The 13,368-nt window shown below is 42.3% G+C and overlaps 1 protein-coding gene across 3 annotated transcripts in view; it reads left to right on the top strand.

Annotated features, from left to right (window-relative positions):
- fbln2 (fibulin 2) overlaps positions 1-13,368 on the top strand; it is a 127,696-nt gene that overhangs the window by 101,856 nt on the left and 12,472 nt on the right. For all 3 annotated transcript variants that reach the window (XM_036152003.1, XM_036152001.1, XM_036152002.1), the window contains exons 11-12: positions 1,554-1,682; positions 7,218-7,343. In XM_036152003.1, coding sequence (XP_036007896.1) covers positions 1,554-1,682; positions 7,218-7,343 — 255 coding nt within the window. The remainder of the gene's footprint in view (positions 1-1,553; positions 1,683-7,217; positions 7,344-13,368) is intronic.

Below are 13,368 nucleotides of genomic sequence, written 5' to 3'. Positions count from 1 at the left end.
CATACAGTATAACTGTCCCTCTGATTCTTTACTCTATGGTGTATTACCAAAATTATACGGTAAAAGCAAAACTATTACAATGTATTTAGAAACTTCAGCAATATATTACACATCCTCTGACATTTAATCAAATGATCACACCCAGAAACGATTTAGTCAAACACAAAACAAAGGCCAAAACACGGACACAAAGCTAGCAACACAGAAATCATACAATCAAACGAGCATCATTTCAGAAATTGAATCTGAAATGATGCTAAATCATACATTGGAATAAAAAAAAAACCTGGTACAAATTGTACATTACACATTAAATCACCACAAACCTAGTGAGATGTACAAACTTACTCATTACTCTGAAATACATAGACATAAACTTCAACATAGCAGTACAGGGAGAAGTACCACAGTTCCAAATTACTATGTTAAAACAGGTGAAATTGATCCTGTCGGTTTATCCTTCTATTGATGGACATCACCATAAACCTCTTTTGTCCAACTAACTCACAGCTGTTTCCTCTTAGACCACATAAAGCCAACTCATCACTTTAAATCAGGCAAACAGCAACATAAAACTTGACAAATTCCAATGGCTATGAGTTGAATTGGATAAAGCTTTTAAATCAGGAAAAAAAAATATTTTACCAACCAGGAGCTCCTCTGACCTAAAAGGTAGGCTTTCAAATTTACAGCTCATCTGCTCAGGTTGATCCCATTATCTATTGATGCCTGTTCGCTTCCTGAACGATTACTTCAGTTTCCGCTAGTACATAATGTTCCACTGGATATCAACAAAGATGTACATGCAAGACAGAAAGGACCTCCATAAAGATCTCACTAAACCATGTCAACCCGTTAAACTTGAATTAGAGAGAGCAAATTTGTAATTCCACATACCAGATACTTAAATGGAGTGGAGCTGTGGTTCCCAACCCTGGTCCTCAAGTACTCCTGTCTTGCACATTTTAGACGTGCTGACGTCCTCAGCAGCCATCATGTGCTGCAGAGGCCTCTTTATCGTTCAATCATAAATGTAAGTCAGGTGTGTGGCAGCAAGGAGACACTGAAAACATGCAGGACAGGGGTACTTGAGGACCAGGGTTGGGAACCACTGGAGTAGTGTGTAATGGTAAATATCTGGAATGTATCTGCAGACAGGGGACTCTGCACAGAACCTTATAATTTTTCCATTATATTCTTCTTTTCATATACTGTCCTTTCAAGCACCTGACCATGGAAGCTGCCATAATTTCCTCTGAAGTCCGATGACAATAAAAGCATTATGATTATGATACTTGGATATCAGATCAGCTTGTTAAGAATCAAACTCAGGGTAGACACATTGTGGAGCCAACAGGTTTTCTAATTTGTTTTGGCTGGAACATTGTCAGGAAATACTGTTTGTGCATGTGCCCCCACGTGGTTTTTAAGCAATCTAACATGAAATCGACTCATTAAAGATTCAGTCATATTTTACAAGCGGCCTTAACAGGTTATTGTTAGGCCATAGTGCAAAGTAGTCTACAGCTTAAAAGCTTTGTTTATCTGTTTAGATTCTGATGAATGTCAGATGGGGACGCACCAATGTGGAGTGGGCCAGATCTGTCACAACCTCCCCGGCAGCTACCGCTGTGACTGTCAGACGGGCTACCGGTACGATGCCTTCCGCAAAGTCTGCACAGGTAAGAATTACTGAGTCGAGGACACTGCTGCAGATGATGATGTAGATAATGATGTCAAGCTGATTGAATTTTCAGCCACACAAACAGTTATGTCACGTCTTAATAATTAAATGACCCTTTTGTATTAATGTATTAATAACAAAGACACAATAATTTTACAGTGTCACACTTTCAATAATAGTGCTAAACAGAGCATTAGATTTTTAGGAAACTTATTTTTATAATGATCAGAACAAGAGACCAAAAAATTTATGCAATTTAACAGATTTATTTGTAAGGACGAACTGAATACTCAGACAGGAACCACTGTAATGGAAGAGGAAAGGTTAGTTGCTGCTGCAAAGTCAGAGGATGAGAAGAGACTTATTAAAAAAAGCTACTTTCTCAGAATCCAGATGGGGCTCTTTGCTCTGTGATGTGGTTCCCTATTCTCACGAGGAAACCATGGGAAGTGTTACAGCTTATGATGAAGTAGTTCATGGCTAAAGCCTGAATCAGAGGAGCACTGGCCTGAGACACTTAGGCAGCATTAGACAGACTGACAGAGACTAGATCAGGGTCTGGGAGACAGGCCTAGGTCATGCACAGGGAATCACAGATTGATTAGAACATCTGAGGGTTAGGCAAGGCTCATTTGTTGTGAGAAATAATCATGGTCACAGTCGAGAAATCAGAAACTTGGTAGAAGTCTAAAAAGTCGGTTTAGGCAGGGAAATCCAAAGAATGTCGTCATGGTTGAAACAAAGCAATGCATCATGAGAAGAACGCTGGACATCTACTGGCAAAGGCTTTCCATGATGTGGTACTTTCCTGCTGTCTGAGGTGAGCTTATAGGGACCGAGAAACAGGCATGCAGCATTAGCTTGATTGCAGCAGAGGTATGAGGCAGGCTTGCCGGTGCGTGATATGAGCTTGATGATAAAGAAAACTTTTTACCAACTGGAAATAATAAACTGAACTTGATGGCATCATTTGATAACTAGGATGAATTTGTACTGTCACGTTCTAGCCCAGCTGACACTTATTATCAGGTTCACTAGCTGCACCTGCACTCCTCTGACTCTACACAATAATCCTATAATCAACTTAATTTAATTCATCTGTTTCTGTCTTCGTATACTTGGCTTCCAGAGTCCGCTGGTGCCAGATTGTTGAAAGCCTCACAGTGAATAGATGTCCAGTGGTTTTTTCCTGCCTAGCCTGTTTCTGATCAAGTTTATGTCTTGTCTTGCCTTGCCTTGTCGGCCAGCTCATCAGTTTTCTATTCTTCTGGACATCGACCTTGGACTGATCTCTTGACTTCACACCTTGCCTAGCCTATTGAATCTGTTTGTTTATAAGCCCTCTCCATGTATAACCCACGCCCGTCTAACGGTACTGATTTAAGCCTCTAGCGGTCTGCATTAACTGTCATCCTGCCGATCTCCTACTGCAAGCAGCCTGCAATTCTACGTGTCACCCTCTGCTGTGAGTTGCCCAGGTTTTAAAGTGCAATGCCATGTCTGGCTTCAATACCGGGTTCCCTGTCTGCTCAGGCATTATAAATGTATGTATTTGAAAAACTTTTTTTAACTAAAGAAAACATTTTAAACATCGTCTTTTTTTAACCTACTCGTCAATAAACTAAGCATGTTCTCCTAAGCATTGGCTCCCGTTGGCAGGGTCACCACAGTAGCAAAGAGAATGTCTGCAAAATATATAGCGAGCGTAAGAGTAAGAACCGTAGCAGCACCTCGTCTGCTACCCCGTAGCACCTCGTCTTTCACAAGATTGCATATATTAATTCTTTTTGCAACTAATTTAAGCTACAACATATTAAAGTTGTTTTAATGTCCAGGACAAACAACGACTACTCAAAAATAAAGAGCAGTTCTATATTCCTTTATCTGTTGTTATTCAAAACCATATGTGATTACTGCTTATTACACTTCCAGATGACTCTGTATTACTAGTAAATAACACATACGACAGCTTGTGTCATAGGGTTTCATTGAAATTGTATAAAACTCTGTTACTCTTCTATGCTTTTACATTAGTATATTTAACATATTTAGAATTGGACTTAGCACTTAGAAATAAGAAACAAAATATAAATCAACCCGAGCTGGGCTGGTTTAGGTTGACAGAGACAAAAATAAGAATCAACACAAACCAGGTGGGTGGAGGAGGGCCTCTGAAGGAGAAGAAAAAGTCATACCAGAGGTGGGTGAACCGGAGGTTGTCACTAGCAGATATAGAGTTCAGGGCCCCAGATATGCCAGAGCAATCTTGGAGGCCACAATAGTCGAAGGATTGGTGGACAACAGAGACGAAGACTAACAGGCCCACAGCAATGGAGGTGTTGGAGTTTTGGAGACCATGTTGGTGCATGAAACTTGGCTGAAGCTTTGATGACTTGAACTCGAGCTAGAGCTTTGGAGACTTGCACCCAGGCTGGAGCTTTGGGAATGAGAACCCAAGAAGAAGCTCTGGGAATAAGAACCCACGCAGAACACGGTTGAGCTCTTGAGGCTTGAGACCACAGTGTGGACAGGAGGCAGCACCAACTGGACACCCTCATCAAAGAACTCCCTGCCTTCTTTGAAGGGGAATGAGAGCTGGGTCATCCTTGCCACATTAGAGAGCTTGGAGTCAGGAACCTGAGGAATGCATGAACTGACTCTGGGGCCCTGAAGTAGTACAGAGCTGACTATGGGACTGATCATTTTTCATTCCTCTTACCCAGTGTGCGATTTGCAAAAAAAAAAAAACAGAGGGGGGGGGGGATAATTTCAAAAGTTGTATTAATGAATCAAAGTTTTATTAATAATGGTTAGCTAGCAGGTGCTCTTTCAGGTAGCTAGCTAGATCCAGTAGGTTAGACTTTTGTTTTTAAACTTGCGCCATCTACTGTCGGGACTCAGGAGTGGGTATTAATTTACTTTAACTGCTTTGAGCAGAAAATGTAATAATACTCTTTAAATACAAACAACAAAATTAATTTAAAAATGTGAAGGACACAAGACATGTATTAATATCAATTTTGAAAAATCCATGATATTCAGGAGTTAAAGCAAAAACAATCAATTTGACTGAAAATATTTTCTAGTCAGCCCATATATTCCCGGGCCGTGGACGTCATGCCACCTTAGTAAGCTCATTTTCTTATTGTAACAAGTCCACTTTAACCAAATCTGACAGTTCCATTGACAATTCCTGTATCTCTCCACCTTCCAGCTTCAGAGCCTTTGCACCATCAAGGACAGCCCTCTGCATAATCTCCTTCACTTTCCACATCCATAACATCACCTGGTTAACTTTCATATTTGCAGCATCAAGCAAGTTCTTCCTTCACACTTTTGCCAAACTGGTCCACAGTCCACTAACCTTTCCACTTTACAATTTCAAAACCCTCCATAAACTGCAGCTAATTCAAAAGACAGCAGCTTGCATCATTACATCATCTTCTTCACACCTGTACATTAACTCCACTGTAACATGCAATATGAATCAATCCTATATACTCTGTGTCCCCACCTCTCGTTCATTCAATGCTGGAGATGGTCAACAGCCCCTCCACGACCTTCTTTGTTACAGAAAAGCGCAGCTGGAATAATATTTATGATTTTTTTTTACTTTTTCCGAATCAGACCCAGTCAAACCGGGACATCATTTCACATTCCGGCCCTCCTTCTTCTTCTTAAAAAAAAAGCGTGTCATGCTAAATTAGCCGAGCTACAGCGTTACTCTTTCAGTTTTAAATAAAACATAACAGCAACAGACACACTTACCGAGGGAAGTTGTTGTCAGCTGTTTTATGCACTGAACTTCTGACGTGCTGGTTCACATAAATCCAAAGAAAACCTTTGACTACCGCTACTTTCATTCATGCATCTGTGGTCAGTTTGAGATTTTCTTTTAAAAGTTAAAATGATTGAACACCCATAAACCTCAGACTGGCAGATCTCCGCTTTGCAAAGACCCGCCCTACTCTCCTTCTGATTGGCTAATGTCCTAGCTCTGCCAGATTTCATTGGTTAAGCGCAGCTTCTGTTTAAAATCGTGAATAAAAAGTCTACATGGAACATTTTGCGCTCATTTTCCAAATGACGAAAGTCCCTCACAGCGACGGAGAACATTAAACCCCTGATAATATTACTTATTCAGATCAGAAGGGGGAGGAATGTACCCCCCCCCCCCCCCAGGGATAAAACACGAATGACCAGAGGGGGGGACGTCACAACCAGAGGGGGGGGGGGAAATCCCCCCCAGCAAATCGCACCCTGCTCTTACCCAACAGCCATCAGTCACCATCCAATCAGCTCAGCCAACTACCACCCACCACTCTGCACCTGATCAGCTCCATCTGCTGCACTAATTACTGGCAGCTCTGCTCACCTGTCACTCTCCCTATTTATACCTGCCTCACTCAACCACTCTGCCAGAATGTCTCGTCTTATTTCATGTGTATTGCCGGTTTGTTGCTCCCAGTTCCTGTGTGCATAGCCTGCTTGACTCAGGATTTCTGCCTTTGACCAACCCTCACTGAAGAAAGTTTCCAGTGTCTGCATGCCAATTTACTGCCCTGTGTCCTGTGAAGTCCTGCTGTTTGCTGTGCCCATTCTGGTGAGCCATGGGCCTACAGCTCCCGTTCAAGTCTGGTTCCAGAGGTTCAGGTCAAGTCTATATACGCCTGCCTCTCCTAGTCAGTCCTGGTCTCCTGCCCATTTCTGCCTGCTTTGTCTGCTATTATTCATATTTTTCAATAAACCATTTAAACATACTCTGTGTCTGGCTCGAATATCAGGTTATATCCGTGAAAAGCATTACACTTGGGTGAAGTGTTTATCTAGCAGACGGATTTCATCCCTCTGCTAGGTAAAGTTGAAGGTCTTAATGTCAAGGTGTTTCTCAGTGGACCTCTCGTGTTCATTTATTATGGAGATGAGATTTTTTTTCAAGCCTTCTGATGCTTAACAACTGGCTAAAAAACTTGCAGTAAAACTTCTATGACCTTTTATTGACAACTTTAATATTTTCTGGGAGAAAATACATATTTTCAATACAGATGGTTTCTTTTTAAATAGGTCAAGTGCAAAACGCCTCGTTTCCAACATGTTCTATTCTGTGACCTGTGGACGAGCAGCTTTGTCCTTAAACAAAGTACAAGTGCATAAACAAATATTGCACTTGTCTGTTGGATTATCCCAACAGACAATCCAAACCTTCCTATCCCCAGACACCAGCCCAGACTACATCTACCTCCCCTTTCACCTTATTCAGCCCAGATGTTCAACAAACAGCCCATCAAAATCTTACATCTTCTCTAAACAAGCACCCTCATAGCCCAGGCTCTGCTACTAACCCAGCATCATCCAAATACAAAGTACCCCCCCCCCCCCAATCAGTCTCCTCCACATATCACACTGGATAATGAACATGTCTGTGATCAGAACCTTCAAATCACTTTACCGTGGAAGAATTTAATCTACACACTGATGTGAACGGCCTTGACTTCTGTCTGCTGTCTAATAGGTCTTGCTCATGTGCCAACAGATGTAAATGAATGCTGGCAATCTCCTCGGAGGCTGTGTGCCCAAACCTGTGAAAATACCCAGGGCTCCTACCGCTGCTCGTGCACAACTGGCTTCTCCCTAGCATTGGATGGAAAGAACTGTGAGGGTAGGACATTTTTAAAGACATTCTTTTTACTAGATCATATAGTGAGAAGGAGTCTGAATAAGTATATTTGAATAAAAACAGAAGTAGACACATAACTCTCAAATTGGTGGGATGAAAAGCAAAATACTCTGTATGGATATTAATGGTTATTATCAGACCCTCTGAGTCACTTACTCACTTTTTTCAGTCAGATTTCTTCAAATGGATAAAAGACCATCTGGCAAGTGCTCTTACTGTATAATGTGTTTGTGGTTCTTCTGTCAGTCAGTATATTGTTTACAGGTCTTAGCTTCTATAATTCAAACTGAAGCAGCTTGTTACAGCTGTTTCTAAAGGACATAAAGCAAACTCAATGTTTTGGTTAATTAGTGTGTGGTGACCTGCATGAGTCAATGACACATTTAAACATAAACGTAAAACAATTAACTAGCCTGATGTATTACAAGATTTTCTTTATTATTGCTTCTAACACACACACACACACACACACACACACACACACACACACACACACACACACTAATTTATTGTTATATATCTATATATATATATATATATATATTAGGGTTGTCACTTTAATGCGTTAACTTTGTTAGACCATAACGGCGGCAATTTTTTTGTCGCGCATTTATCGAGCGTCAAAACACACACTGAATGGACCATGTTCTGCGCCTCTATTGTTGAGGCAGCTAGTCGGAGCTGTGGCCGCAAGGTTGTCGGTGCATGTCACGGCGGCAACCCTCGAACCCGCTGGTGGACACCAGCGGTGAGGGAAACCGTCAAGCTGAAGAAGGAGTCCTATCGGGCTTTTTTGGCCTGTGGGACTCCGGAAGCAGCTGATGTGTACCGGCAGTCGAAGCGGCAGGCAGCTGGGCTGGTCGCCGAGGAAAAAACTCGGGCGTGGGAAGAGTTCGGAGAGGCCATGGAGAAAGACTTCCGTACGGCTACGAAGCGATTCTGGTCCACTATCCGGTGTCTCAGGAGGGGGAAGCAGTGCGGTACCAACACTGATTACAGTGGGGGTGGTGTGCTGCTGACCTCGACTCGGGACGTCGTGTTTCGGTGGGCGGAATACTTCGAAGACCTCCTTAATCCCACCAACACGTCTTCCATTGAGGAAGCAGAGCCTGAGGACTCTGGGTCGGGTTCTCCCATCTCTGGGGCTGAGGTTGCCGAGGTTGTTAAAAAGCTCCTCGGTGGCAAGGCCCCGGGGGTGGATGAGATTCGCCCTGACTACTTTAAGGCTCTGGATGTTGTGGGGCTGTGTTGGTTAACGCGGCTCTGCAGCATTGCGTGGACATCGGGGGCAGTTCCTCTGGATTGGCAGACTGGGGTGGTGGTCCCCCTATTTAAAAAGGGGGACCTGAGGGTGTGTTCCAACTACAGAGGAATCACACTGTTAAGCCTCCCTTGTAAGGTCTATTCAGGGGTTCATGAAAGGAGGGTCCGTCGGATAGTGAAATCTCAGATTCAGGAAAAGCAGTGTGGTTTTCGTCCTGGCTGTGGAACCCTGGATCAGCTCTATACCCTCAGCAGGATTCTTGAGGGGGCATGGGAGTTTGCCCAACCAGTCTACATGTGCTTGGTGGATCTGGAGAAGGCATTCGACCATTTCCCCCGAGGGATCCTGTGGGGGGTACTCCGGGAGTATGGAGTACCGGACCCTTTAATAAGGGCTGTCAGGTCTCTGTACGACCGGTGTCAGAGTCTGGTCCGCATTGCCGGCAGTAAGTCGGACTCGTTTCCGGTGAGAGTTGGACTCCGCCAAGGTTGCCCTTTGTCACCGATTCTGTTCATAACTTTTATGGACAGAATTTCTAGGCGCAGCCAAGGTGTTGAGGGGATCTGTTTTGGTGGCCTTAGGATTGCGTCTCTGCTATTCGTGGATGACGTGGTCCTATTGGCTTCATCAGGGCGTGATCTACAGCTCTCACTGGAGCGGTTTCGCAGCCGAGTGCTGAAGCGGCCGGGATGAAAATCAGTGCCTCCAAATCCGAGACCAAAATCTTGAACCGGAAAAGGGTAGAGTGCCTTCTCCGGGTTGGGGAGGATGTGCTGCCCCTAGTGGAGGAGTTCAAGTATCTTGGGGTCTTGTTCACGAATGAGGGGAAGATGGAGCGGGAGATCGACAGGCGGATTGGTGCAGCGTCTGCTGTGAAGCGGGCGCTGTACCGATCCGTTGTGGTGAAGAGAGAGCTGAGCCAAAAGGCGAAGCTCTCGATTTACCGGTCGATCTATGTTCCTACCCTCATCTATGGCCATGAGCTTTGGGTCGTGACCGAAAGAATGAGATCCCGGATACAAGCGGCTGAAATGAGTTTTCTCCGTAGTGTGTCTGGGCTCTCCCTTAGAGATAGGGTGAGGAGCTCAGTCATCCGGGGAGGACTCAGAGTAGAGCCGCTGCTCCTTCACGTCGAGAGGAGCCAGTTGAGGTGGCTTGGGCATCTGGTCAGGATGCCTCCTGGACGCCTCCCTGGTGAGGTGTTCCGGGCACGTCCCACCGGGAGGAGGCCCAGGGGAAGACCCAGGACACGCTGGAGGGACTATGTCTCCCGGCTGGCCTGGGAACGCCTTGGGATTCCTCCTGAGGAGCTGGCCCAAGTGGCCGGGGAGAGGGACGTCTGGGCCTCCCTACTGAAGCTGCTACCCCCGCGACCCGACCCCGGATAAGCGGAAGAAGACGGACGGACGGACGGACAAAACACACACACTGTTCCCTAATGTTTTTTTCCCCGCATCGCTCTCCAGACTGTGTTTATTTTACCCTCAGCACTTTCCGTAGTTCCAAGAATGCTAGAGACTGTAGTAAAACAGGCCCGCGCTCACTGTTGCCAAGTCTGCTTATTTCATGCGACTTTGGGCTTCTTTTTTGTAAAGTCGCTTGTAAATTTCATGACTTACTGGTTGTGTTTTTTTAGCTTGTTACTGAAAGTGAAATCGCTTTATTGGGCTCTAAAATAAGTGATGATAAACACAAGTTATTAAGAGACCTGCTTGTACTACAGAGTATAACCAGCTGAAATATTCCTCCGTCTCATCACATGCTGTAGTGCATCCTCCTCTAGGCTGACATAGGGGCTGACGGGGGTAAAGGCAGAGGGAGCAATGTTGCCCGTATTTTTTGCAGTTTATGGTTGCAATAACTGGTGATAACTGCTAAAAAGTAGATCAAGCGGTGCAGATCACCATTTTGAGCAGAGCTTGGTTCTGAAGGTAAGTTTTTACACGCTGATAACGGTGCAGAAACCCAACCTATACACCATACTTCAATGCTTATTAATTTGTTGTCTTTGTATTTGACAAGCTAAGGCTGAATCCCATTGTCTAACGAAGTACAGTATCAGCACATGCAAGCTGTGCTAACAGTTCCCTTTTAAGGGTATTAAGCTCCTGCCCCAGTTGAAAACAAAGTGTAAGACTCTGGAATGACCTGGAAATTCAAAACCTTTTTCCAGGATTTGATGTGTGTGAGAGAGAGTGAAAAAAATATGTAAAACTTGTGATTTTATTGAAATGTAAAATTAGTATTAATTAATATGTATATGTGTAATACCATGTCTATCTTTGTTGAAGAGGCAAAAAAATATTTCGGCATGAGAACAGGTATTTATTTACATATTTGTTTGCTAATCATAACATCAGGGTGTTATGATTAGCGATTTAGCCATTATTGGCCAGAGTTTAACATTTTATGGCACTAGGATTGTTTTCATTCCAATTCTGAGTGGTTGAAAAATAAAAAATAGAAATATTTTTTGTAAAAGCATGTTTTTTTATTAGTGTCATTTATTGCAAAATTCCATATTAAAATGCCCAAATAGGCTTTTACACTTTCAGAAATAAAAGGATAAAATATGCGATTAACCTTGAGTTAGCTATTGACATTATGTGACTAATCGCGATTAAAACTTTTAATCGTTTGACAGCCCTTATATAGTTGTTCTGTGATTTTTAGCCAAATCAGGTACTTGTGTAATTGAGTTCCTACTTTAGGTGGATATTGGGCATAGACATTACAGGGTTTCCTCCAGAAAATGAAATCCTGGCAGTAGGCGCCTGGGTGTAGCTGTCAAGCGGGGGAGGTGGGGGGAGCACGAGGAGTACTTTGTCATGCAGCTTGCAGGAGAGACGCAGTGTGAACGTAGTGTGTTTCGAGCTTACAACAGCTAAGGCGTTAGCTTATTTACACGAGGAGATTTTCTCCCAGACAGAAACGTTTCTGACCGTTTTATGTTGCACTCAAACACCGAGGCATTTAAGATAAACAAACATCTAGCCTGGCATGGGGTGAGTAAACCCTGGCACTCCATCAGTCTCATAATATGGTGGGGGAAACCCGGCATTATACACGTAGATGCCTCAAGGACCTGTGCTGCCTGCTGGAGCTGATGTTTCAGTGTGGCCACCACCTTGAATGGGTCTCTCACTTTCCCCCAGTGTATATATATGTATTGAGGAAGCTATATGCTCAACTAAAATAAATCTTAACTCCCCAGATTTTTACCCAATTTTCATACGGTTTGGTTTGTTACAAATGGCAGATGTGGTTATGATATAGGACACTGTCACATATAAAAAAAAATTGTGCTGAAATACATTGTTTTATTTTGCTCTTTAACAGACAGAAATGTATTAATCTTTAAAAAAAAATGTGAATTCATACTGAAATACATTGTTTTATGCTATTTAACAAAGACAGATAGGTGGTATAGCATATTATTAAATATGTAAATACATATGTGCTTTCATATTGAAATACTTTGTTAAAATGTCCAGGTCATTCCAGTGTCTTACACTGGAGATTAAAAAGTATAGGTACCTCTCCAAAATATGATTTTGGTAAAAGTTCAAGTGACTGACTGGAATGTTACTTGAGTAAAAGTCTTAAAGTATCTGAAATGTCTTGTACTTAAGTATGAAAAATACTGTAAAAATAGATGTACTCAAGTAATGTAATAAAAAGTATCAGTAAAAAGTAAAACAAAGCAAATGCCGTTTGAATGACATTTTTTTAGATTTTGGTAAACCTTGAAAGTCAAATTCACTTAAAATAATATAAACAACCAAGTGCAGGAGAAATTTAGACCAAGTTTAGACAGAAAATACAACCTTTTTGTAAGCTTTCAGTTTTCCTTCTTCCAGTGAGGTCAGTGTATGGGGTAAGATAGCTTTCTAAATAGATTTGTACATAAAAGGATAGTTGTGTCCATATCAGTCAGAAGTTGTGCATAACAAACATTTGAAAACTCATAATAATTTAAATCACATTCAAAAGATACAACATACGGTTTAAATAGTTACAACTTCAATAACTAATAAATACAAATTTCAAGTTTAAATTTGTGCTTTACTCTTTATGAATACAAACAGCAGCGGCTGCTTGAGAATACAGATTTTTTTCTTTGAGAATACGAATTCACAACAGTGGTCTGACGTCACGGTTTCCAAGGCTGGTTAATGGAGCACAGAGTGCGAAGATAGGAGCCGCGCATGCGTTCTTCAGACTGACCGTCTCAGAATGCACCGCGGCTGCAGATTCATTCCAGACAGCGCAGAGCTCACAGTGGTAAGTTAAACACTCCCTTTTCTGCTGCTGCTGTTCTTCAAAAGTACGTTTTCAGGTAGTTTGAAGCGAGAACATTATAATTTTAAGCTTCCCTATGTGGCCTGTTTAGAGTTAGTGCGTAATTTTAATAAAAAGTCCGACATTGAGCGTCTGTGCCAACTGGTAGGTTTTTTAAGATTGACAGCCTATTTCCTACTTTTATCTTTAAAAAAACTACATTGAGGATGGTATTAAATATGTGATCACGTTGAAATTGTGACTATTTATCTGTAAATAATTATAATGAAAACATAATTTTTATATATTAGTAACAGTAAAGGGAGTAGAGTTAAGCTACTTTGTCTAACCTTCACACCATTGATCATTAAGGAAAAGTTATTTCTGTCTGTCCATCTTTACAGCGATTAATCTATAAATGATGTGCAGTTAGTTCAGTTCATTCTTTCAGTGAAATGGTAG

This window comes from Fundulus heteroclitus, chromosome 20, assembly GCF_011125445.2.
Source record: "Fundulus heteroclitus isolate FHET01 chromosome 20, MU-UCD_Fhet_4.1, whole genome shotgun sequence".
NCBI lineage: Eukaryota > Metazoa > Chordata > Actinopteri > Cyprinodontiformes > Fundulidae > Fundulus > Fundulus heteroclitus.
The sequence above is the reverse complement of the archived record's forward strand: the minus strand, read 5'-3'. Positions and strand labels throughout refer to the sequence as shown.